The sequence below is a fragment of the Oncorhynchus nerka genome, linkage group LG27 (genome assembly GCF_034236695.1).
Source record: "Oncorhynchus nerka isolate Pitt River linkage group LG27, Oner_Uvic_2.0, whole genome shotgun sequence".
Taxonomy (NCBI): domain Eukaryota; kingdom Metazoa; phylum Chordata; class Actinopteri; order Salmoniformes; family Salmonidae; genus Oncorhynchus; species Oncorhynchus nerka.
In genome coordinates this window covers 67,670,430-67,692,128 of record NC_088422.1, presented here as the reverse complement: position 1 = coordinate 67,692,128, position 21,699 = coordinate 67,670,430, and the positions used below count along the sequence as shown (strand labels likewise).

Genomic DNA, 21,699 nt, shown 5'->3' with positions numbered 1-21,699 from the left:
GGTCTGGGGAGGTGTGTCACATCATCAATGACAACTGCGCTAATTGTCATTGCAGGCAATCTCAACATTGTGCGTTACAGGGAAGACATCCTCATCCCTCATGTGGTACCCTTCCTGCAGGCTCATCCTGACATGACCCTCTAGCATGACAATGCCACCAGCCATACTGCTCGTTCTGTGCGTGATTTCCTGCAAGACAGGAATGTCCGTGTTCTGGCCAGCGAAGAGCCCGGATCTCAATCCCATTGAGCACGTCTGGGACCTGTTGGATTGGAGGGTGAGGGCTAGGGCCATTACCCCTAGAAATGTCCGGGAACTTGCAGGTGCCCTGGTGGAAGAGTGGGGTAACATCTCACCACAAGATCTGGCAAATCTGGTGCAGTCCATGAGGAGGAGATGCACTGCGATACTTAATGCAGCTGGTGGCCACACCAGATACTGATTGTTACTTTTGATTTTAACCCCCCCCCTTTTTGTTCAGGGACACATTATTCCAATTCTGTTAGTCACATGGCTGTGGAACTTCTTCAGTTTATGTCTCAGTTGCTGAATCTCGTTATGTTCATACAAATATTTACACATCTTAAGTTTGCTGAAAATAAACGCTGTTGACAGTGAGTACATTTCTTTTTTTGCTGAGTTTATCTCGCTAGGGTGTCCATTTTTCTAAAAGTGTCTTTCACGTCAATTAATGATCCTAATAGTTTAATATGTGCATTCAAATGTGAAACAATGTTATCCAACATCTACAGTACAGAATAAGCCACATTAATTGACACATTATCACTAATTATCACTATGGCTACCCTTAAAAATAGAACAAATACGATACCCGTGGTCCTCCGCCAATTACAGTGGGGCAAAAAAAGTATTTAGTCAGTCACCAATATTGCAAGTTCTCCCACTTAAAAAGATGAGAGAGGCCTGTCATTTTCATCATAGGTACACTTCAACTATGACAGACATAATTAGAAAAGAAATCCAGAAAATCACATTGTAGGATTTTTATTTGCAAATTATGGTGGAAAATAAGTATTTGGTCACATACAAACAAGCTAGATTTCTGGCTCTCACAGACCTGTAACTTCTTCTTTAAGAGGCTCCTCTGTCCTCCACTCGTTACCTGTATTAATGGCACCTGTTTGAACTTGTTATCAGTATAAAAGACACCTGTCCACAACCTCAAACAGTCACACTCCAAACTCCACTATGGCCAAGACCAAAGAGCTGTCAAAAGACACCAGAAACAAAATTGTAGACCTGCACCAGGCTGGGAAGACTGAATCTGCAATAGGTAAGCAGCTTGGTTTGAAGAAATCAACTGTGGGAGCAATTATTAGGAAATGGAAGACATACAAGACCACTGATAATCTCCCTCGATCTGGGGCTGGTATTTTGGCCCATTCCTCCATGCAGATCTCCTCTAGAGCAGTGATGTTTTGGGGCTGTTGCTGGGAAACACAGACTTTCAACTACTTCCAAAGATTTTCTATGGGGTTGAGATCTGGAGACTGGCTAGGCCACTCCAGGACCTTGAAATGCTTCTTACGAAGCCACTCCTTCGTTGCCCGGGCGGTGTGTTTGGGATCATTGTCATGCTGAAAGACCCAGCCACGTTTCATCTTCATTGCCCTTGCTGATGAAAGGAGGTTTTCACTCAAAATCTCACGATACATGGCCCCATTCATTCTTTCCTTTACACGGATCAGTCGTCCTGGTCCCTTTGCAGAAAAACAGCCCCAAAGCATGATGTTTCCACCCCCATGCTTCACAGTAGGTATGGTGTTCTTTGGATGCAACTCAGCATTCTTTGTCCTCCAAACACGACGAGTTGAGTTTTTACCAAAAAGTTATATTTTGGTTTCATCTGACCATATGACATTCTCCCAATCTTCTTCTGGATCATCCAAATGCTCTCTAGCAAACTTCAGACGGGCCTGGACATGTACTGGCTTAAGCAGGGGGACACGTCTGGCACTGCAGGATTTGAGTCCCTGGCGGCGTAGTGTGTTACTGATGGTAGGCTTTGTTACTTTTTTGCGCCATTGTATATGTGGTAACTGGTGCAAAATGACTGATAATCTTAATAAGAATCTGGCTAATAAAAATAAATCAAGTAAGTCACTGTTAGACCAGTATGTACAGAGAAGACACTAGCCTGAAGGAAGGCGTGTCTGTGAATCGACTTCCCAGAGAGAGCAGAGAAGACAGGACTCTGTCCCTCCCTTCCGCTGGCCTGTCCTGCCCTGTCCTCTTAGTAAGTGACAGCAGCCTCCAGAGGCCAGCCTGTCAACACCACAACACATCACCAGACCAACATCTCAATGTCTGTTACTGGAAGGGGATCTGTTCACAGGAAGTAGCTCTAGATTGTGTTATCCATCAGATCCCTCATAGGATAACTTTATCTCTCTCTTAGTTAAGGCAGAGGGTCAAGTGACAGTATTGATTAAAGTGGAGGTTAATTATAAAAATCAACAGTGTATCTGTCATTTGTTTATACCGTGAGTGAGATCTGGTGGTCGAAAGAGTCTTACCTTTTACCTCAATAGTAGCGTTGGCGTTGGGAGCCGTTTCAAACGTGTAAACACACATGTACTCCCCTGCGTCGTCTGACCTTGGTTTCTTGATTCTGCAACAAATCACAAAATATCAGTTTCTTTCTTAACTTTAGCTCAGTCAAAAATAACATGTATGCAAAGACAATACTAATTTTATCTAATTTTGTTGTCTATCATTGTACATCACCCAATGATACATCATCCAATGATATATCACCCAATGATACATCACCCAATGATGCATCACCCAATGATACATCACCCAATGATACATCACCCAATGATGCATAACCCAATGATGCATCACCCAATGATGCATCACCCAATGATGCATAACCCAATGATGCATCACTCAATGATGCATCACCCAATGATACATCACCCAATGATACATCACCCAATGATGCATCACCCAATGATACATCACCCAATGATGCATGTTGTGTGGAAGTCCTTAGCGTTCATTGTTAGCACTGTGCTGTGTGTTAGGCAGTCAGGAGAGAGGAGAGGTTAGCACGGGGTTGTCTGTTCTGGGGTCAGTCATTAGTAGAGTACTGAGATGTAATGTGACAGGAAAGGAGCTGCCCAGCGGTCTCCTCATGTAGCTGTCCGCGCCTGGCTGGGGAGAGTCTGGAAGATGTCTATGGGGGTGTTGTGCAGTACAGGGGCTGGTTGCTCTGCTCTAAGCTCAGAGGCTGCTCTGATGGCTATGCCCTGCGAGGGATGGGGCTGCCCAACAACTGTTTTCACTAAAGGACTTGGCAACATGGTTCTTATTTCCATCTCAGGGTGATTGGTCTTAGTGTTGATAGTCTGTGTGACAATTAGAAAGGCTTTGTTGAATGCTCTAGTAAGAGAACTACAGAATAAGTAAGGACTCACATGTACTCTGTGTTCTTCTGCTCGTTCCGTGTGTCTGCGATCTCCACTCCGTTCTTCATCCAGAAGCTCTCTTGTTGGCCTTCGTGGGCGTTGGTCAGGTTACACTGCAGGGTGACAGGGGGTCCTTTGGTCTCCGAGGGCAGGATGATCTGATCTGACGCATTGATCTTGGGCTCTTGAAACACACAGAGAGACAGCAACCCCTTATCATTGAATTGGGGCTCAACACTATAGCAGAACTGTAACTGTACTGACTGTTCCCCACACACAGACTGGGTGGGAGTTGGGGCTCAACACTATAGCAGAACTGTAACTGTACTGACTGTTCCCCACACACAGACTGGGTGGGAGTTGGGGCTCAACACTATAGCAGAACTGTAACTGTACTGACTGTTCCCCACACACAGACTGGGTGGGAGTTGGGGCTCAACACTATAGCAGAACTGTAACTGTACTGACTGTTCCCCACATACAGACTGCGTGGGAGTTGGGGCTGGAACATAAGACAACAAAAACACAAATACATAAAGAAACACAACATGGAGCGGCAGGAAAATACCTGCAACACTAAACCCTGTATCTGTCTTTGGTTCTGTTGTTACTGTACAAAAGATGGACTTAAAAATAAAAAAAACGTAAAATATCCTCACAAAATGAAGTCTGCAAAAAAATGATGATTAGTCTCCTTACAGACCTACAGTAGCTCTGTTGTTCCCGCTCCCATTTTGAGATGATAATCATATGGACACTACATTTACGGTTGAGCAGACACTCTTATCCAGAGCAATTTACAGGTGCATATAGGTCACATCGGCAGATTTTTAAACTAGTCGTTATAGGGATTTTAACCAGCAACCTTTTGGTTAGTGGCCCAACACGCTTACCCGCTAGGCTACCTGGAGTCTAGGAAGTAATGAGCTTTAAGGTGATGACCAGCACCAAAGCATCTTTGGTTTGGAACCACTGGCACTTAATAACTTCCTGAACCTAACTGTATTATCATTAAACCTAATTCATACAGTAGAACTCAATTTGATATTGACAGCAACAAGGTTTGGTTTACTATATCTTTTAAACAGTCTAAATTGATTCAGGAAGGCACTTGGATATGAAAAGAGTGATGTAACCTTGAAATTATCGTGAGATTATACAAATATGAGGTTGAATGTATGAGGGAAATTTGAACAACATACATGTTTTCAGTCCAATGACTATCTTCCAAATAACTGCTGTCATGTCATTCAAACCAAAACCAGGAAGTGAATAAGGTATAATCTTTAGCAAACCTATTGGGTGGAAGTAGAACCAATAGCTAAACAGAAGAGGACAAAGTATAGTGTATAATCGTGGCAGACAAAAATGAGGTGAACATCAGCTTGACTACTGCTGCACTACACTATAACAACCACTAGCTCTTTACTAGTATAATAATTTAATGTATTTGTTAACAGAGCAACCCAAGGGTCCATTTCTCAAGGACATAGAGGGAGGCTCAAGCAGGATGTGTCATCAGAGAGCACAGGCAGGCAGGCAGTCTTGGGTAGTGAGGAAGCTCCTCTCACTCCCTCCCTCCCTCCCCCACGGCAGCCAGCCATGGCAACCACACAACCCCAGGGAGAGGAGCATAATAATCTTACTATTGGCTGCTACTACAAACCTCCTAGTAGAGGATGGGAGGGGAAAGTCTCTGGGTCCTGGCTAGTGACTTATATTAGCATTCATGGCACCTACTCCTGCAGTTCTGTATACCCAATAGCTAGAGGGAAATATCTCGCTATTGCTCTCCTTCTCTTTCTTTTTCCCCCTCTCTCTCTCACTCTTTCTCCTCTATATTGCTCTCTCCCTCCCTCCCCCTCCCTCTCTCTCTCTCGCCCCCTCTCACTCTATGGCTCTCACCCCCTCGCTCTCTATCTCTCTGTCTCTCTCTGTCTCCCCTTCTCTCTCTCTGCTTCAGAACCCCTATACAGGCCTCTCAGCCCACATAGTGTGGCATCCTGGGAATATACACAGACTACACAGAAAAAGTTCATTCAAGAAATTTGCAATTAGGCATTAAAGGCACAGTGTTTTCCATGGGAGGTTTTCTCAGCTCAGAAGAAGGTCATTTGTAGGACACCCGCTCAAAAAGAGAATGAATCTGTGATGTCATGCACAGCACACAGGCACTGACCCACGTGGCCACCTCTGTCTAGGATTGTAAAAGCATCATTACATTGATACTGTTACCCACTCATAACAGTGTAGTACATTTTATTCCATTATGACCTGCATACAGTCCTAGAGGATGGTGCCAGTAATGGCTATTTCTTGCTGACAGAGGGAGGATGTTTGCCCACTTGATTGGTATGTTGAGCCCCCCCTGTATAGGCCTGTATAGATGAGTTAGTTTAGTGCATTAAGTACACTGTTGATTAAATTGTTACCTAAGCTAAGGAGTTTATTACAAATGTAGTAACAATATTAAGTTAATTTTTTTAAATGGCCTTGACTACGCACAATCACAAATGAAATGGTTAAAACAAGACAAGCACATATTTGAAAACATTCCCGAATAACTATACATTATTGTCTCCTTTGGTTCAGTGTGTATACATGTTATATACACATATTATTACATGTCTATAACAAGAACGTTGACACTCAGTAATGACAGAATATATTGGATGACAAAAGGTCTGACTCAATTATTAGAACATGTACAGATTTTTTAGGAAGGAATGTCTGCTCTTTTTAGGAAGGAATGTCTGCTCTTTTTAGGAAGGAATGTCTGCTCTTTTTAGGAAGGAATGTCTGCTCTTTTTAGGAACGGATGTCTGCTCTTTTTAGGAAGGAATGTCTGCTCTTTTTAGGAACGGATGTCTGCTCTTTTTAGGAAGGAATGTCTGCTCTTTTTAGGAAGGAATGTCTGCTCTTTTTAGGAAGGAATGTCTGCTCTTTTTAGGAACGGATGTCTGCTCTTTTTAGGAAGGAATGTCTGCTCTTTTTAGGAAGGAATGTCTGCTCTTTTTAGGAACGGATGTCTGCTCTTTTTAGGAATTAATGTGTCTTTTGAATAAGAAAACATTGATTTGACCAATTTCATGTTAGCCTAATGGTAGACACATTTCTACCACCAGTAAACTAAGATATCTACTGTAGGCCGACTGTCCACGTCTCAAGCCAGCTGGTGGAATGAAGTGTAATGGGTGTGAGTGTGCACATGCAGTCAGACAGTAGTCCAACAGCACGGTAAACACTGTGTACGACAGACAGATCAGTAGGTAATGCTCAGGAGATGAAGGAGCTGACTCCTGTAGTAAACCTCTGAGAGTTTCTGGCTGCATGGCTGTGACTAACAACATTCCATATCTCGCTGTGCTCCAATAGGCTGGGCACTCAATGGAGCGTGCACGCATTTAAAGGGTCCAGTTGAGATTCAGTGTGTTTGAATGTTTGTATGCAATACAGCAGAGAGGGGAGAGGATATAATGTCATTACTGATTCATGCTCAAACACTTAATACTGGCTAAGAAGGTACAAGGTCATACAGTACACAGGTGAGTGCAGAGAGAGTCTGTCTGCTGCAGCAATGAAATCAGCTCTCTCAAATCTAGAAAGGAAAAAATACATTTAAGAACCACACTGGGTTCTGTCCTTTATTGGATTAGGGTGAGTCATGTGTGTGTAAAACAAGGGCACGCTTTACACCTGGACAGCTCCCTCCTTGTCTTCTTACATCCCATCTACCCCTTCCCCACTAAAATAAGCGGCACAACTTCAAAGCGCAGCGATGCCTAGAGTACATGGTGCAGACAGGGCAGAATTTCACCGGGCTTTGAAGTGAATAAAACAACCCACTCAACGCAAGAGAAAAACACAAATGACAAAAGAAATCCAGAAATAAATGGATGAAATTTGGATTTTTTTTTTTTAAGAATAAGGAAAGAAACGGGACAACTGTCGAAGGACACATGAGACAGAGGAGAGGGCCAGAACGGCCAGGATGGGCTGTATGTGGGGAAGGAGAGGTTGGTGTGGGAGGAAAGAGGGGGTAGGTGGACAGATACAGGGGAGGTTTCTGGGTTTGTGGTGATCTACAACAAAACGCTCAGGGTTTTGGGAGAGGCAGGAAATCTACGGAATTCTGAGAATCCTCAAATTCTGCATAGCGAGGAGGAAACACATAGGAGCTATCAACATAATAGAACAAAAACACAAAAGGGCAGTACTTATAGGAGGAAATAAAACACAATGCCTTCCCATTTCTTATACAGAAAAATAAAACAAAGACAAGTCTTTGAAATGAACAAATAACAAGGTGGTGGTTGGTGTTTTGTTTTATTTGACGTTGCCAGGGACAGCTGTGGTGTTGTGAACTCAGTTTTTTTTTTAGTGGAGTGTGGTGGTGGGACAGGCAGGGGATTGTTAGTTTGTTCACCAGCTAGGTACTACAGGACATAGACCACTCACTCTGCAGCACCGAAATGGTGGCCTGGGCTCGGATCCAGGTGATGGCGGGGTTTTGGCGCAGGTCGTTGCGCCGTGGGTTGTTGCTGGCCCGGCACTCGTAGGTCCCGGAGTCCTCCAGCGTGAGGCGCGTGATGCCCAGCACGCTCACCCCGTTGTTGCCGTAGGCCGTGTTGATGGACACGCGGCGCTTGCGGGCGCCGTCCCACAGCTGCTTGAAGGAGTCGGCGCGGTTGATCTCGGCGTACCACCACTGGATCTCGGGGGTGGGGTTACCAATCACGTCGCAGTACAGCTCAAAGGTGTCCAGCGTGAGCTTAGTCTCAGACATTGGCGACTTCACAAACCCAGCTGGAGAGGAAAAGTGTATTGGGGAGGAGGGGAGGGGGGTGGAAGAGGGGTTAGAGTGGAAGAGGGAGGGGATGGAGATAGGAGCAAATCAAACAGGGATCAGTTGGAAACAAAAGAAGAGGATGATTAAAGGCAAATCAAGAAAAAAAAGCAAGCTACAACGCTTAAAGTGGGTTGTATATTTTCTGTGTAAACAAACAAATAACATGGATTTACTGTGCAAAATATGTTGCCTACTCACACCATTGTGAAATGTATAAAGATTTGACACTACTAACATGGAACAACATAGCAAACTAACATGCAGTAGAACTACAAGTAAATCATGTTTCACATATGGACAACTTAGTCAAAACATGTTTCTTCATCTCATCTAAGTTATATTTTCCTCCTATCTGTCAACCTTTACATGGCATGCAGAGATTACATTCCTGCCCCATAAAACCACATAAATAGATTCAATGTTATATCTGACAGTCACTGAAACACACAGAAATAACCCTGTGAGTTTCTGAACAGATATTGCATAAAAGGAAGCCTTTGCTTTCTTGTATCTCTTTGATGTTAGATTGAAATGACAACTGACTATAAAGCTCTCTGTTTACAGAAGTGTTTCGTTCATTTGCCACATTAAGGAAACTCATGTTGTGTGATGTGACATTTATGTCAAAGGGCAAAGCAAGTGGAAAGTCATGTGACTACTTGTAACACTGGCTGAGTATAATTTCCATCAAGCCCTATGAACCGTGATGAGGACCTTATGTACAGAACTTTCTTTATTCTGGTCAATTGAGAACTGAAATAGGAAACTGCTCTAACAGCCAATCTGGTTTGGAACATAACTGACCCAGTCAGGAATCAAAAAGGTGTAGAAATGCATTGAAGCTGAAACAGCAGACATTGCATGTGCTTTGATGACTAGTACTGTAGTAATGTATTCTTCTACAGCAAGACATACATTCTGTTTGTTTTCAATCTGATTGTCTGTGCGTATATGATGGCATTGGCAACTTTAGAAATGAGGTCATCCATCCTGTGATTCCCTATCAGCTGGACTTAAATGTCACAGAATCATTATCACTGTGTGTGTGTGTGTGCACGCCATTCTCATTACATGAATCATACTACCGCTTCACAGCAGAGGTCAGCCCCTACAACCATATGCCAGCATTCTAGCACAGACCCAATGCACTCATCACCTGGGCTGTGACTTAGGGTTCCTGTTGCAAGGCCATTCTAGCACAGACCTAATGCACTCATCAGCTGGGCTGTGACTTAGGGTTCCTGTTGCAAGGCCATTCTAACACAGACCTAATGCACTCATCACCTGGGCTGTGACTTGGGGTTCCTGTTGCAAGGCCATTCTAGCACATACCTAATGCACTCATCACCTGGGCTGTGACTTAGGGTTCCTGTTGCAAGGCCATTCTAGCACAGACCCAATGCACTCATCACCTGGGCTGTGACTTAGGGTTCCTGTTGCAAGGCCATTCTAGCACAGACCTAATGCACTCATCACCTGGGCTGTGCCTTAGGGTTCCTGTTGCAAGGCCATTCTAGCACAGACCTAATACACTCATCACCTGGGCTGTGACTTAGGGTTCCTGTTGCAAGGCCATTCTAGCACAGACCCATAGCACAGACCCAATGCACTCATCAATCTGAAGCCAAATCACCTGGGCTGTGACTTAGGGTTGCAAGAACTCCGTTGACTGCCTGTTCAAAGCCATGTCCTCGCCGTGTCCACGGATGAATCACAGAAAAGGCCGCCACACCCTAACCCTAACTCTGACTATGCTGAAGATGAGAGAGACAGGAAGAGATAGCAGAGCAGGCAGTCTCTCTGTGGTGCTATAGTCGTGTGTCTTACTACAACAGATTACAGGTCCTCACAGAACAGCCCAACCTGCTCAACAGTAATGTACTGTATAATCAACACATGAGCAGATAAGCTGCCTAGTTGGGGGGAGGTTACTAGCTGCCTAGTGGGGGAGGTTACTAGCTGCCTAGTGGGGGAGGTTACTAGCTGCCTAGTGGGGAGATAACTAGCTGCCTAGTGGGGGAGGTTACTAGCTGCCTAGTGGGGGAGGTTACTAGCTGCCTAGTGGGGGAGGTTACTAGCTGCCTAGTGGGGAGGTTACTAGCTGCCTAGTGGGGGAGGTTACTAGCTGCCTAGTGGGGGAGGTTACTAGCTGCCTAGTGGGGGAGGTTACTAGCTGCCTAGTGGGGGAGATAACTAGCTGCCTAGTGGGGAGGTTACTAGCTGCCTAGTGGGGGAGGTTACTAGCTGCCTAGTGGGGGAGATAACTAGCTGCTTAGTGGGGGAGGTTACTAGTGGGGGGACTACTAGCTGCCTAGTGGGGGAGGGTACTAGCTGCCTAGTGGGGAGAGACTACTAGCTGCCTAGTGGGGGGAGATAACTAGCTGCCTAGTGGGGGAGGTTACTAGCTGCCTAGTGGGGAGGTTACTAGCTGCCTAGTGGGGGAGGTTACTAGCTGCCTAGTGGGGGAGATAACTAGTGGGGGAGACTACTAGCTGCCTAGTGGGGGAGGTTACTAGCTGCCTAGTGGGGGAGACTACTAGCTGCCTAGTGGGGGAGGTTACTAGCTGCCTAGTGGGGGAGGTTACTAGCTGCCTAGTGGGGGAGGTTACTAGCTGCCTAGTGGGGAGGTTACTAGCTGCCTAGTGGGGGAGATTACTAGCTGCCTAGTGGGGGAGGTTACTAGCTGCCTAGTGGGGGAGGTTACTAGCTGCCTAGTGGGGAGGTTACTAGCTGCCTAGTGGGGAGAGGTTACTAGCTGCCTAGTGGGGGAGATTACTAGCTGCCTATTGGGGAGGTTACTAGCTGCCTAGTGGGGGAGGTTACTAGCTGCCTAGTGGGGGAGGTTACTAGCTGCCTAGTGGGGGAAGTTACTAGCTTCCTAGTGGGGGAGGTTACTAGCTGCCTAGTGGGGGAGGTTACTAGCTGCCTAGTGGGGGAGGTTACTAGCTGCCTAGTGGGGGAGGTTACTAGCTGCCTAGTGGGGAGGTTACTAGCTGCCTAGTGGGGGAGATTACTAGCTGCCTAGTGGGGGAGATTACTAGCTGCCTAGTGGGGGAGATTACTAGCTGCCTAGTGGGGGAGGTTACTAGCTGCCTAGTGGGGAGGTTACTAGCTGCCTAGTGGGGAGAGGTTACTAGCTGCCTAGTGGGGAGAGGTGACTAGCTGCCTAGTGGGGGAGGTTACTAGATGCCTCGTGGGGAGGTGACTAGCTGCCTAGTGGGGGAGGTTACTAGCTGCCTAGTGGGGGAGGTTACTAGCTGCCTAGTGGGGAGGTTACTAGCTGCCTAGTGGGGAGGTTACTAGCTGCCTAGTGGGGAGGTTACTAGCTGCCTAGTGGGGGGAGGTTACTAGCTGCTTAGTGGGGGAGATTAATAGCTTAGTGGGGGAGGTTACTAGCTGCCTAGTGGGGAGGTTACTCGTGGGGAGGTTACTAGCTGCCTAGTGGGGGAGAGTACTAGCTGCCTAGTGGGGAGGTTACTAGCTGCCTAGTGGGGAGAGTACTAGCTGCCTAGTGGGGAGGTTACTAGTGGGGGAGTTTACTAGCTGCCTAGTGGGGGAGAGTACTAGCTGCCTAGTGGGGGAGGTTACTAGCTGCCTAGTGGGGGAGGTTACTAGCTGCCTAGTGGGGGAGGTTACTAGCTGCCTAGTGGGGGAGATAACTAGCTGCCTAGTGGGGGAGGTTACTAGCTGCCTAGTGGGGGAGGTTACTAGCTGCCTAGTGGGGGAGAGATAACTAGCTGCCTAGTGGGGGAGATAACTAGCTGCCTAGTGGGGAGGTTACTAGCTGCCTAGTGGGGAGATTACTAGCTGCCTAGTGGAGGGAGGTTACTAGCTGTGGGAGAGGTTACTAGCTGCCTGGTGGGGGAGATTACTAGCTGCCTAGTGGGGGGAGGTTACTAGCTGCCTAGTGGGGAGTTTACTAGCTGCCTAGTGGGGAGGTTACTAGCTGCCTAGTGGGGAGATAACTAGCTGCTTAGTGGGGGAGGTTACTAGTGGGGGGACTACTAGCTGCCTAGTGGGGGAGACTACTAGCTGCCTAGTGGGGGAGGGCACTAGCTGCCTAGTGGGGAGAGACTACTAGCTGCCTAGTGGGGGAGATAACTAGCTGCCTAGTGGGGGAGGTTACTAGCTGCCTAGTGGGGGAGGTTACTAGCTGCCTAGTGGGGAGGTTACTAGCTGCCTAGTGGGGGAGATAACTAGCTGCCTAGTGGGGGAGGTTACTAGCTGCCTAGTGGGGAGGTTACTAGCTGCCTAGTGGGGGAGATAACCTAGTGGGAGGTTACTAGCTGCCTAGTGGGGAGGTTACTAGCTGCCTAGTGGGGAGATTACTAGCTGCCTAGTGGAGGGAGGTTACTAGCTGCCTAGTGGGAGAGGTTACTAGCTGCCTGGTGGGGGGAGGTTACTAGCTGGGGGGGAGGTTACTAGCTGCCTAGTGGGGAGTTTACTAGCTGCCTAGTGGGGGAGGTTACTAGCTGCCTAGTGGGGGAGATAACTAGCTGCTTAGTGGGGGGAGGTTACTAGTGGGGGGGACTACTAGCTGCCTAGTGGGGAGACTACTAGCTGCCTTGGGGAGAGACTACTAGCTGCCTAGTGGGGGGAGATAACTAGCTGCCTAGTGGGGGAGGTTACTAGCTGCCTAGTGGGGAGGTTACTAGCTGCCTAGTGGGGGAGGTTACTAGCTGCCTAGTGGGGAGATAACTGTGGGGGAGACTACTAGCTGGTGGGGGAGGTTACTAGCTGCCTAGTGGGGGAGGTTACTAGCTGCCTAGTGGGGGAGGTTACTAGCTGCCTAGTGGGGAGGTTACTAGCTGCCTAGTGGGGGAGATTACTAGCTGCCTAGTGGGGGAGGTTACTAGCTGCCTAGTGGGGGAGGTTACTAGCTGCCTAGTGGGGAGAGGTTACTAGCTGCCTAGTGGGGAGAGGTTACTAGCTGCCTAGTGGGGGAGATTACTAGCTGCCTATTGGGGGAGGTTACTAGCTGCCTAGTGGGGAGGTTACTAGCTGCCTAGTGGGGGAGGTTACTAGCTGCCTAGGGGAAGTTACTAGCTTCCTAGTGGGGGAGGTTACTAGCTGCCTAGTGGGGGAGGTTACTAGCTGCCTAGTGGGGGAGGTTACTAGCTGCCTAGTGGGGGAGGTTACTAGCTGCCTAGTGGGGGAGGTTACTAGCTGCCTAGTGGGGGAGATTACTAGCTGCCTAGTGGGGAGATTACTAGCTGCCTAGTGGGGGAGATTACTAGCTGCCTAGTGGGGGAGGTTACTAGCTGCCTAGTGGGGAGGTTACTAGCTGCCTAGTGGGGAGAGGTTACTAGCTGCCTAGTGGGGAGAGGTGACTAGCTGCCTAGTGGGGGAGGTTACTAGATGCCTCGTGGGGGAGGTGACTAGCTGCCTAGTGGGGGGAGGTTACTAGCTGCCTAGTGGGGAGGTTACTAGCTGCCTAGTGGGGGAGGTTACTAGCTGCCTAGTGGGGAGGTTACTAGCTGCCTAGTGGGGAGGTTACTAGCTGCCTAGTGGGGGAGGTTACTAGCTGCTTAGTGGGGGAGATTAATAGCTGCCTAGTGGGGGAGGTTACTAGCTGCCTAGTGGGGAGGTTACTCGTGGGGGAGGTTACTAGCTGCCTAGTGGGGGAGAGTACTAGCTGCCTAGTGGGGAGGTTACTAGCTGCCTAGTGGGGAGAGTACTAGCTGCCTAGTGGGGGAGGTTACTAGTGGGGAGTTTACTAGCTGCCTAGTGGGGGAGAGTACTAGCTGCCTAGTGGGGGAGGTTACTAGCTGCCTAGTGGGGGAGGTTACTAGCTGCCTAGTGGGGGAGGTTACTAGCTGCCTAGTGGGGGAGATAACTAGCTGCCTAGTGGGGAGGTTACTAGCTGCCTAGTGGGGGAGGTTACTAGCTGCCTAGTGGGGGAGATAACTAGCTGCCTAGTGGGGGAGATAACTAGCTGCCTAGTGGGGGAGGTTACTAGCTGCCTAGTGGGGAGATTACTAGCTGCCTAGTGGAGGGAGGTTACTAGCTACCTAGTGGGAGAGGTTACTAGCTGCCTGGTGGGGGGAGATTACTAGCTGCCTAGTGGGGGAGGTTACTAGCTGCCTAGTGGGGAGTTTACTAGCTGCCTAGTGGGGAGGTTACTAGCTGCCTAGTGGGGAGATAACTAGCTGCTTAGTGGGGGAGGTTACTAGTGGGGGGGACTACTAGCTGCCTAGTGGGGGAGACTACTAGCTGCCTAGTGGGGGAGGGTACTAGCTGCCTAGTGGGGAGAGACTACTAGCTGCCTAGTGGGGGGAGATAACTAGCTGCCTAGTGGGGGAGGTTACTAGCTGCCTAGTGGGGGAGGTTACTAGCTGCCTAGTGGGGGAGGTTACTAGCTGCCTAGTGGGGGAGATTACTAGCTGCCTAGTGGGGAGGTTACTAGCTGCCTAGTGGGGGAGGTTACTAGCTGCCTAGTGGGGGAGATAACTAGCTGCCTAGTGGGGGAGGTTACTAGCTGCCTAGTGGGGAGGTTACTAGCTGCCTAGTGGGGGAGATTACTAGCTGCCTAGTGGAGGGAGGTTACTAGCTGCCTAGTGGGAGAGGTTACTAGCTGCCTGGTGGGGGAGGTTACTAGCTGCCTAGTGGGGGAGGTTACTAGCTGCCTAGTGGGGAGTTTACTAGCTGCCTAGTGGGGGAGGTTACTAGCTGCCTAGTGGGGAGATAACTAGCTGCCTAGTGGGGGAGACTACTAGCTGCCTAGTGGGGGAGGGTACTAGCTGCCTAGTGGGGAGAGACTACTAGCTGCCTAGTGGGGGGAGATAACTAGCTGCCTAGTGGGGGAGGTTACTGCCTAGTGGGGAGGTTACTAGCTGCCTAGTGGGGGAGGTTACTAGCTGCCTAGTGGGGGAGATAACTAGTGGGGGAGACTACTAGCTGCCTAGTGGGGGAGGTTACTAGCTGCCTAGTGGGGGAGCTGCCTAGTGGGGGAGGTTACTAGCTGCCTAGTGGGGGAGGTTACTAGCTGCCTAGTGGGGGAGGTTACTAGCTGCCTAGTGGGGAGATTACTAGCTGCCTAGTGGGGGAGGTTACTAGCTGCCTAGTGGGGGAGGTTACTAGCTGCCTAGTGGGGGAGGTTACTAGCTGCCTAGTGGGGAGAGGTTACTAGCTGCCTAGTGGGGAGAGGTTACTAGCTGCCTAGTGGGGAGATTACTAGCTGCCTATTGGGGAGGTTACTAGCTGCCTAGTGGGGAGGTTACTAGCTGCCTAGTGGGGGAGGTTACTAGCTGCCTAGTGGGGAGGTTACTAGCTTCCTAGTGGGGGAGGTTACTAGCTGCCTAGTGGGGGAGGTTACTAGCTGCCTAGTGGGGGAGTTACTAGCTGCCTAGTGGGGAGAGGTTACTAGCTGCCTAGCCTAGAGGTGACTAGCTGCCTAGTGGGGAGGTTACTAGCTGCCTCGTGGGGGGAGGTTACTAGCTGCCTAGTGGGGAGATAACTAGCTGCCTAGTGGGGGAGGTTACTAGCTGCCTAGTGGGGGAGGTTACTAGCTGCCTAGTGGGGGAGGTTACTAGCTGCCTAGTGGGGGGAGATTACTAGCTGCCTAGTGGGGGAGGTTACTAGCTGCCTAGTGGGGAGGTTACTAGCTGCCTAGTGGGGAGATAACTAGCTGCCTAGTGGGGGAGGTTACTAGTGGGGGGGGGACTACTAGCTGCCTAGTGGGGGAGATTACTAGCTGCCTAGTGGAGGGAGGTTACTAGCTACCTAGTGGGAGAGGTTACTAGCTGCCTGGTGGGGGAGGTTACTAGCTGCCTAGTGGGGGAGGTTACTAGCTGCCTAGTGGGGAGTTTACTAGCTGCCTAGTGGGGAGGTTACTAGCTGCCTAGTGGGGGAGATAACTAGCTGCTTAGTGGGGGAGGTTACTAGTGGGGGGGGACTACTAGCTGCCTAGTGGGGGAGACTACTAGCTGCCTAGTGGGGGAGGTACTAGCTGCCTAGTGGGGAGAGACTACTAGCTGCCTAGTGGGGGAGATAACTAGCTGCCTAGTGGGGGAGGTTACTAGCTGCCTAGTGGGGAGGTTACTAGCTGCCTAGTGGGGGAGGTTACTAGCTGCCTAGTGGGGAGATAACTAGTGGGGAGACTACTAGCTGCCTAGTGGGGGAGGTTACTAGCTGCCTAGTGGGGGAGACTACTAGCTGCCTAGTGGGGGAGGTTACTAGCTGCCTAGTGGGGGAGGTTACTAGCTGCCTAGTGGGGGAGGTTACTAGCTGCCTAGTGGGGAGATTACTAGCTGCCTAGTGGGGGAGGTTACTAGCTGCCTAGTGGGGGAGGTTACTAGCTGCCTAGTGGGGGAGGTTACTAGCTGCCTAGTGGGGAGAGGTTACTAGCTGCCTAGTGGGGAGAGGTTACTAGCTGCCTAGTGGGGAGATTACTAGCTGCCTATTGGGGAGGTTACTAGCTGCCTAGTGGGGAGGTTACTAGCTGCCTAGTGGGGGAGGTTACTAGCTGCCTAGTGGGGGAAGTTACTAGCTTCCTAGTGGGGAGAGGTGACTAGCTGCCTAGTGGGGGAGGTTACTAGCTGCCTCGTGGGGGAGGTGACTAGCTGCCTAGTGGGGGAGGTTACTAGCTGCCTAGTGGGGGAGGTTACTAGCTGCCTAGTGGGGGAGGTTACTAGCTGCCTAGTGGGGGAGGTTACTAGCTGCCTTAGTGGGGGAGATTAATAGCTGCCTAGTGGGGAGGTTACTAGCTGCCTAGTGGGGGGTTACTAGTGGGGAGGTTACTAGCTGCCTAGTGGGAGGTTACTAGCTGCCTAGTGGGGGAGAGTACTAGCTGCCTAGTGGGGAGGTTACTAGTGGGGAGTTTACTAGCTGCCTAGTGGGGAGAGTACTAGCTGCCTAGTGGGGAGGTTACTAGCTGCTTAGTGGGGGGAGATTAATAGCTGCCTAGTGGGGGAGGTTACTAGCTGCCTGGTGGGGGAGGTTACCAGCTGCCTAGTGGGGGAGGTTACTAGTGGGGAGAGGTTACTAGCTGCCTAGTGGGGAGGTGACTAGCTGCCTTGGGGGAGGTTACTAGTTGCCTAGTGGAGGAGGTTGTTATCTGCCTAGTGGGGGAGGTTACTATCTGCCTAGTGGGGGAGGTTACTAGCTGCCTAGTGGGGGAGAGTACTAGCTGCCTAGTGGGGAGGTTACTAGAGGGGGAGTTTACTAGCTGCCTAGTGGGGAGAGTACTAGCTGCCTAGTGGGGGAGGTTACTAGCTGCTTAGTGGGGGAGATTAATAGCTGCCTAGTGGGGGAGGTTACTAGCTGCCTGGTGGGGAGGTTACCAGCTGCCTAGTGGGGGAGGTTACTAGTGGGGAGAGGTTACTAGCTGCCTAGTGGGGGAGGTGACTAGCTGCCTTGTGGGGGAGGTTACTAGTTGCCTAGTGGAGGGAGGTTGTTATCTGCCTAGTGGGGGAGGTTACTATCTGCCTAGTGGGGGAGAATACTAGCTGCCTAGTCTGGGAGGTTACTAGCTGCCTAGTGAGGGGAGGTTACTAGCTGCTTAGTGGGAGGAGATTACTAGTGGGGGATTACTAGTGGGGGGAGGTTACTAGTGGAGGGAGGTTACTAGCTGCCTAGTGGGGGAGATTACCAGTGGGGGAGATTACTAGTGGAGGGAGATTACTAGCTGCCTAGTGGGGGGAGGTTACTAGCTGCCTAGTGGGGGAAGGTTACTAGGCGCCTAGTGGGGGAGGTTACTAGTGGGGGAGGTTACTAGCTGCCTAGTGGGGAAGGTTACTAGTGGGGGAGGTTACTAGCTGCCTAGTGGGGGAAGGTTACTAGCTGCCTAGTGGGGGAAGGTTTACTAGGCGCCTAGTGGGGGAGGTTACTAGCTGCCTAGTGGGGGAGGTTACTAGTGGGAGGAGGTTACTAGCTGCCTAGTGGGGGAGGTTACTAGCTGCCTAGTGGGGGGAGGTTACTAGGCGCCTAGTGGGGGAGGTTACTAGTGGGGGGAGGTTACTAGCTGCCTAGTGGGGGAAGGTTACTAGGCGCCTAGTGGGGGGAGGTTACTAGCTGCCTAGTGGGGGAAGGTTACTAGGCGCCTAGTGGGGGGAGGTTACTGGACGCCTACGCATAGCTATCAGTACTGTGTTAAAATGAGCTGTGCCTAACATTTCATCATTGCAATATAACCTAGATACTTAGCGTTTTCGTTGGGCAAATAATATGCTGTTCTGTATCAGTTTGTAACCAGGAGACTGTGTTTATACTGTAGGCTATAATTTTCCATTTTAGGTCAAACACTTCTAGCCTATGCAGCCACTGTGTTTCCACAGCTAGAAACAGTATGTTCTGTACACAACTGAAGCCAAACACTCTTTAGTCTGGTCAACCCGGAGCAAGATGTTCCAGAGACTGAACAATATATAGGTGAGGATCATACCGTACCCTGGCAGCAACAGTTAGAAGTGAGTGACAGGCAGCTGTAAATAATAAGGCAATAGGAAAAGGGTAAATGATTTGGAAATGATCCAGACTAGCCCGGCCTGATTTACACAGACCAGAGCCTACACATACCAGAACCTATACAGACCAGAGCCTACACAGACCACAGCCTACACAGACCACAGCCTACACAGACCACAGCCTACACAGACCTTGTGCCATCTTGCCTGACGCCCAGATACATGCAGAGTAATTAGTGTTTGTTTGTTTCTCCTGAAACAAATCATCCCCCATCATCACAGAGGGTAAAGCCCAGCCTGGACGCCCATCGTCTCTGCTCAGGCTGCCTCCGAACTAAAGCATTGAGATCAAAAGACCACTGAGATCAAAGAACTGGACCGGCCTCACATCCTCCACTCTTGGAGGGCAACAGAAAGTGAAGAGAACCAGGAGGTTTTCATAGAAGAGAGTAGCCTGTAATGTCATTAAAAGTATACTACCACAATTACATAGGTGATGTGAATGAAATGATTCCATAATGAGGATGGATTCATATACAGCACAGACTGAATCACAAGCATCCATTAATCTCTGTTTATTCTGCGAGGCACTTCATTATGTCATACAGCATCATATAGAGTATACTGTGGTGAATAGATCCCCTCTGAGTCTGTGTGGTGGCCCATCACACATGTGCCCGGCCTAGTGAGTGAGTTGGGGAGCTCTCTCCCATGAGGACTGAAAGCAGAGCACACATCACCAGGCAGGCATGCAGTGGCTTTGAGTCAACCACCTGTAACCTGCCTCCCAGTCCCACAACACAGACAGACCTCAGCTAGATAACCCCAAGGGCCACTGCACTGGCTACGTGCAGGGCATTTATTTTTGTGCGGGCAGGAAGATATGAGCATATCTATAGTTGGATAAATACAAACAAACTCAAAGTGGAGTATATAATGAATGTTGGAATTTGATATTGAAATCACGGGCATTACAGATCTAGCTGTAGTATCAGTGTACTGTGGTGTGATGCTCCATTGTCTTAGCCAGTATATCTGACTTTTGTAGGAGAGCCAACTTAGCTGGCTTCCAGCATCTGGTTAAGAGGTGTTACACTTGGCCGATTGCCCAAGATTTCACAAAGCCTCCTGCTCTGACAGTTGTAAATGAGTCACTGCTGTGGGTTGAAGGATGATGTATCTGTTCTGAGCTGCTCTAAACACATCGATGGGTGGGTGGCTATAGATTTCCTCATTCGTTTGAACAAATCAACAATAAACCTTGATGCCTGCATGAATTAGAGTAGTGTTGTGGATAAATGGCAGTTAGCAACAACAGCTGAGATAAGAGAGAGGAGGTGACTTCTGCCATCTTACTGTGACTACTCAGGGACGGTCATTCGGGCCACCGCTTTCATGAGAGTTAACCCCCCATCCCCGGCTGAAATGGGCTTATCCCCCTCAACCAGCAAACATTGCTCCCCGATTAACCTTTTCAGAGGTCAAGATGACAGACAACCCAGGCCCTCTGTCACTGTGCAAAGCTAGCATGGTTAAGATACCACAGGACTAGCTGACACTCATCTATGTCACCATAACAGTTTGTGACAACAACTATCAAATTAGGGGTTTTCTTTAGTGGACACACTGTGACAACACACATTGTAACCATGAAACAAATCTCGCAGAACGAATATTCTACACAACCACATAACAACATTAAGTCTCCATTTTGTTTCAAATTACGTCTAGCGTCTTCCATTTGGGTATCATCATCAGTAGCTACAGTATGTCTGGTGTGTACTGTGTTGGAGGCTGTGGGGTGCCTGATGCTGTTGCCATCGGTGCAGTATGTATCATGTTTCATAGTGGGCTATTGTGACTCAGTGGAAGAACTGGCTTACGTCCCACAGCAGATTTTCCGGTCTCACAGATGTGTCCTTTGTTACTCAGAACATGGGCAGTGATACAACATGGACTTACAGTTACCAAGCTACTCTGTACCGTACAGTTAGGTCAATTGAATCCCTTATTAATTGTAAGCGAGATGCCATTTTTAGGTATCCTTTTAAAATGTTGCTTGGCCCTGGTTCAGGGAATTTGATCATGAAATGTGTTTCGTGATACAAGCTGGGACTGTGTCGATAAACTGTCTGTGGCTTTGAGCCACACAAACCTACTAATACTGTACTACATGAAGAAATAATGAGAGGTCGTCGCTTTCTGTCTTATAGCAAGATAACAGACGCATTTAGAGCAGCATTGAGTTGATGCTTGACTTGGTTCACGATTCTATTGGTAACTCACATCAAAGGAATTCACATTGTGGTCTGTATTCTATGTCAACTCAAAAAGAGGATATTCTACACACAAATGTCCTGAACAATTGAACAGCTGTTATGGCTGTTCAATTGTTCATAGGGGGAGATTATCCATGGTGCATTGCCATAAGCAGCATCTTCAGGTTAGGGACAGGAGAGAACCCCTCTTCATATTCCTCATGCATAAAAGAACGAGGCCCTTTAAGAGCTTAAATGGTTCACATGCATCTAGTGAGTCTTCAGAGAGCCAAGCAGCTGTGCACAGGGATGCTGCTACCCATTAAGAGTTAATGGACTCACTTTCGCAAAAGGACGTTAAAGCCACAGTTCTCTGTGCTCAGGGTGCTGTGTCTCCACTCAATAAATAGCGACTGGCAGCAGAATGGACCAATGCTATTTACAGTCCTCCAGATATCTGTTGCTGAATCTCAGCCATCTATGGTTGGTCAGGCTCCCCAAGCATATAGAGGTATAATGGCCTCAGCTCAGCTCCCTCCTCTGCTTCACACATACTGTACTGTGATTAAATCCCCTGCCCTTATAATTACACTTCTTTACACGCCATTGCCCCGAATCTGAAATATTGCTGAGGAAATCAAACGTGACATAGTGAAACCTGCCACGTTACATCACTCACACTAAATCCAGACTGTGAAATATGAATTCATTTGTTTGGAGGATGTACCCATATTTGTGCGACCAAATAGCATCAG

The 21,699-nt window shown here is 48.9% G+C and overlaps 1 protein-coding gene across 3 annotated transcripts in view; it reads right to left on the bottom strand.

Annotated features, from left to right (window-relative positions):
* Positions 1-21,699, bottom strand: part of LOC115112197 (neuroplastin-like) — a 48,740-nt gene that overhangs the window by 23,803 nt on the left and 3,238 nt on the right. For all 3 annotated transcript variants that reach the window (XM_029639068.2, XM_065011913.1, XM_065011914.1), the window contains exons 2-4: positions 7,893-8,240; positions 3,444-3,618; positions 2,538-2,632 (exon numbers count right to left, since the gene is read on the bottom strand). In XM_029639068.2, the coding sequence (XP_029494928.1) occupies positions 2,538-2,632; positions 3,444-3,618; positions 7,893-8,240 (618 nt within the window). The remainder of the gene's footprint in view (positions 1-2,537; positions 2,633-3,443; positions 3,619-7,892; positions 8,241-21,699) is intronic.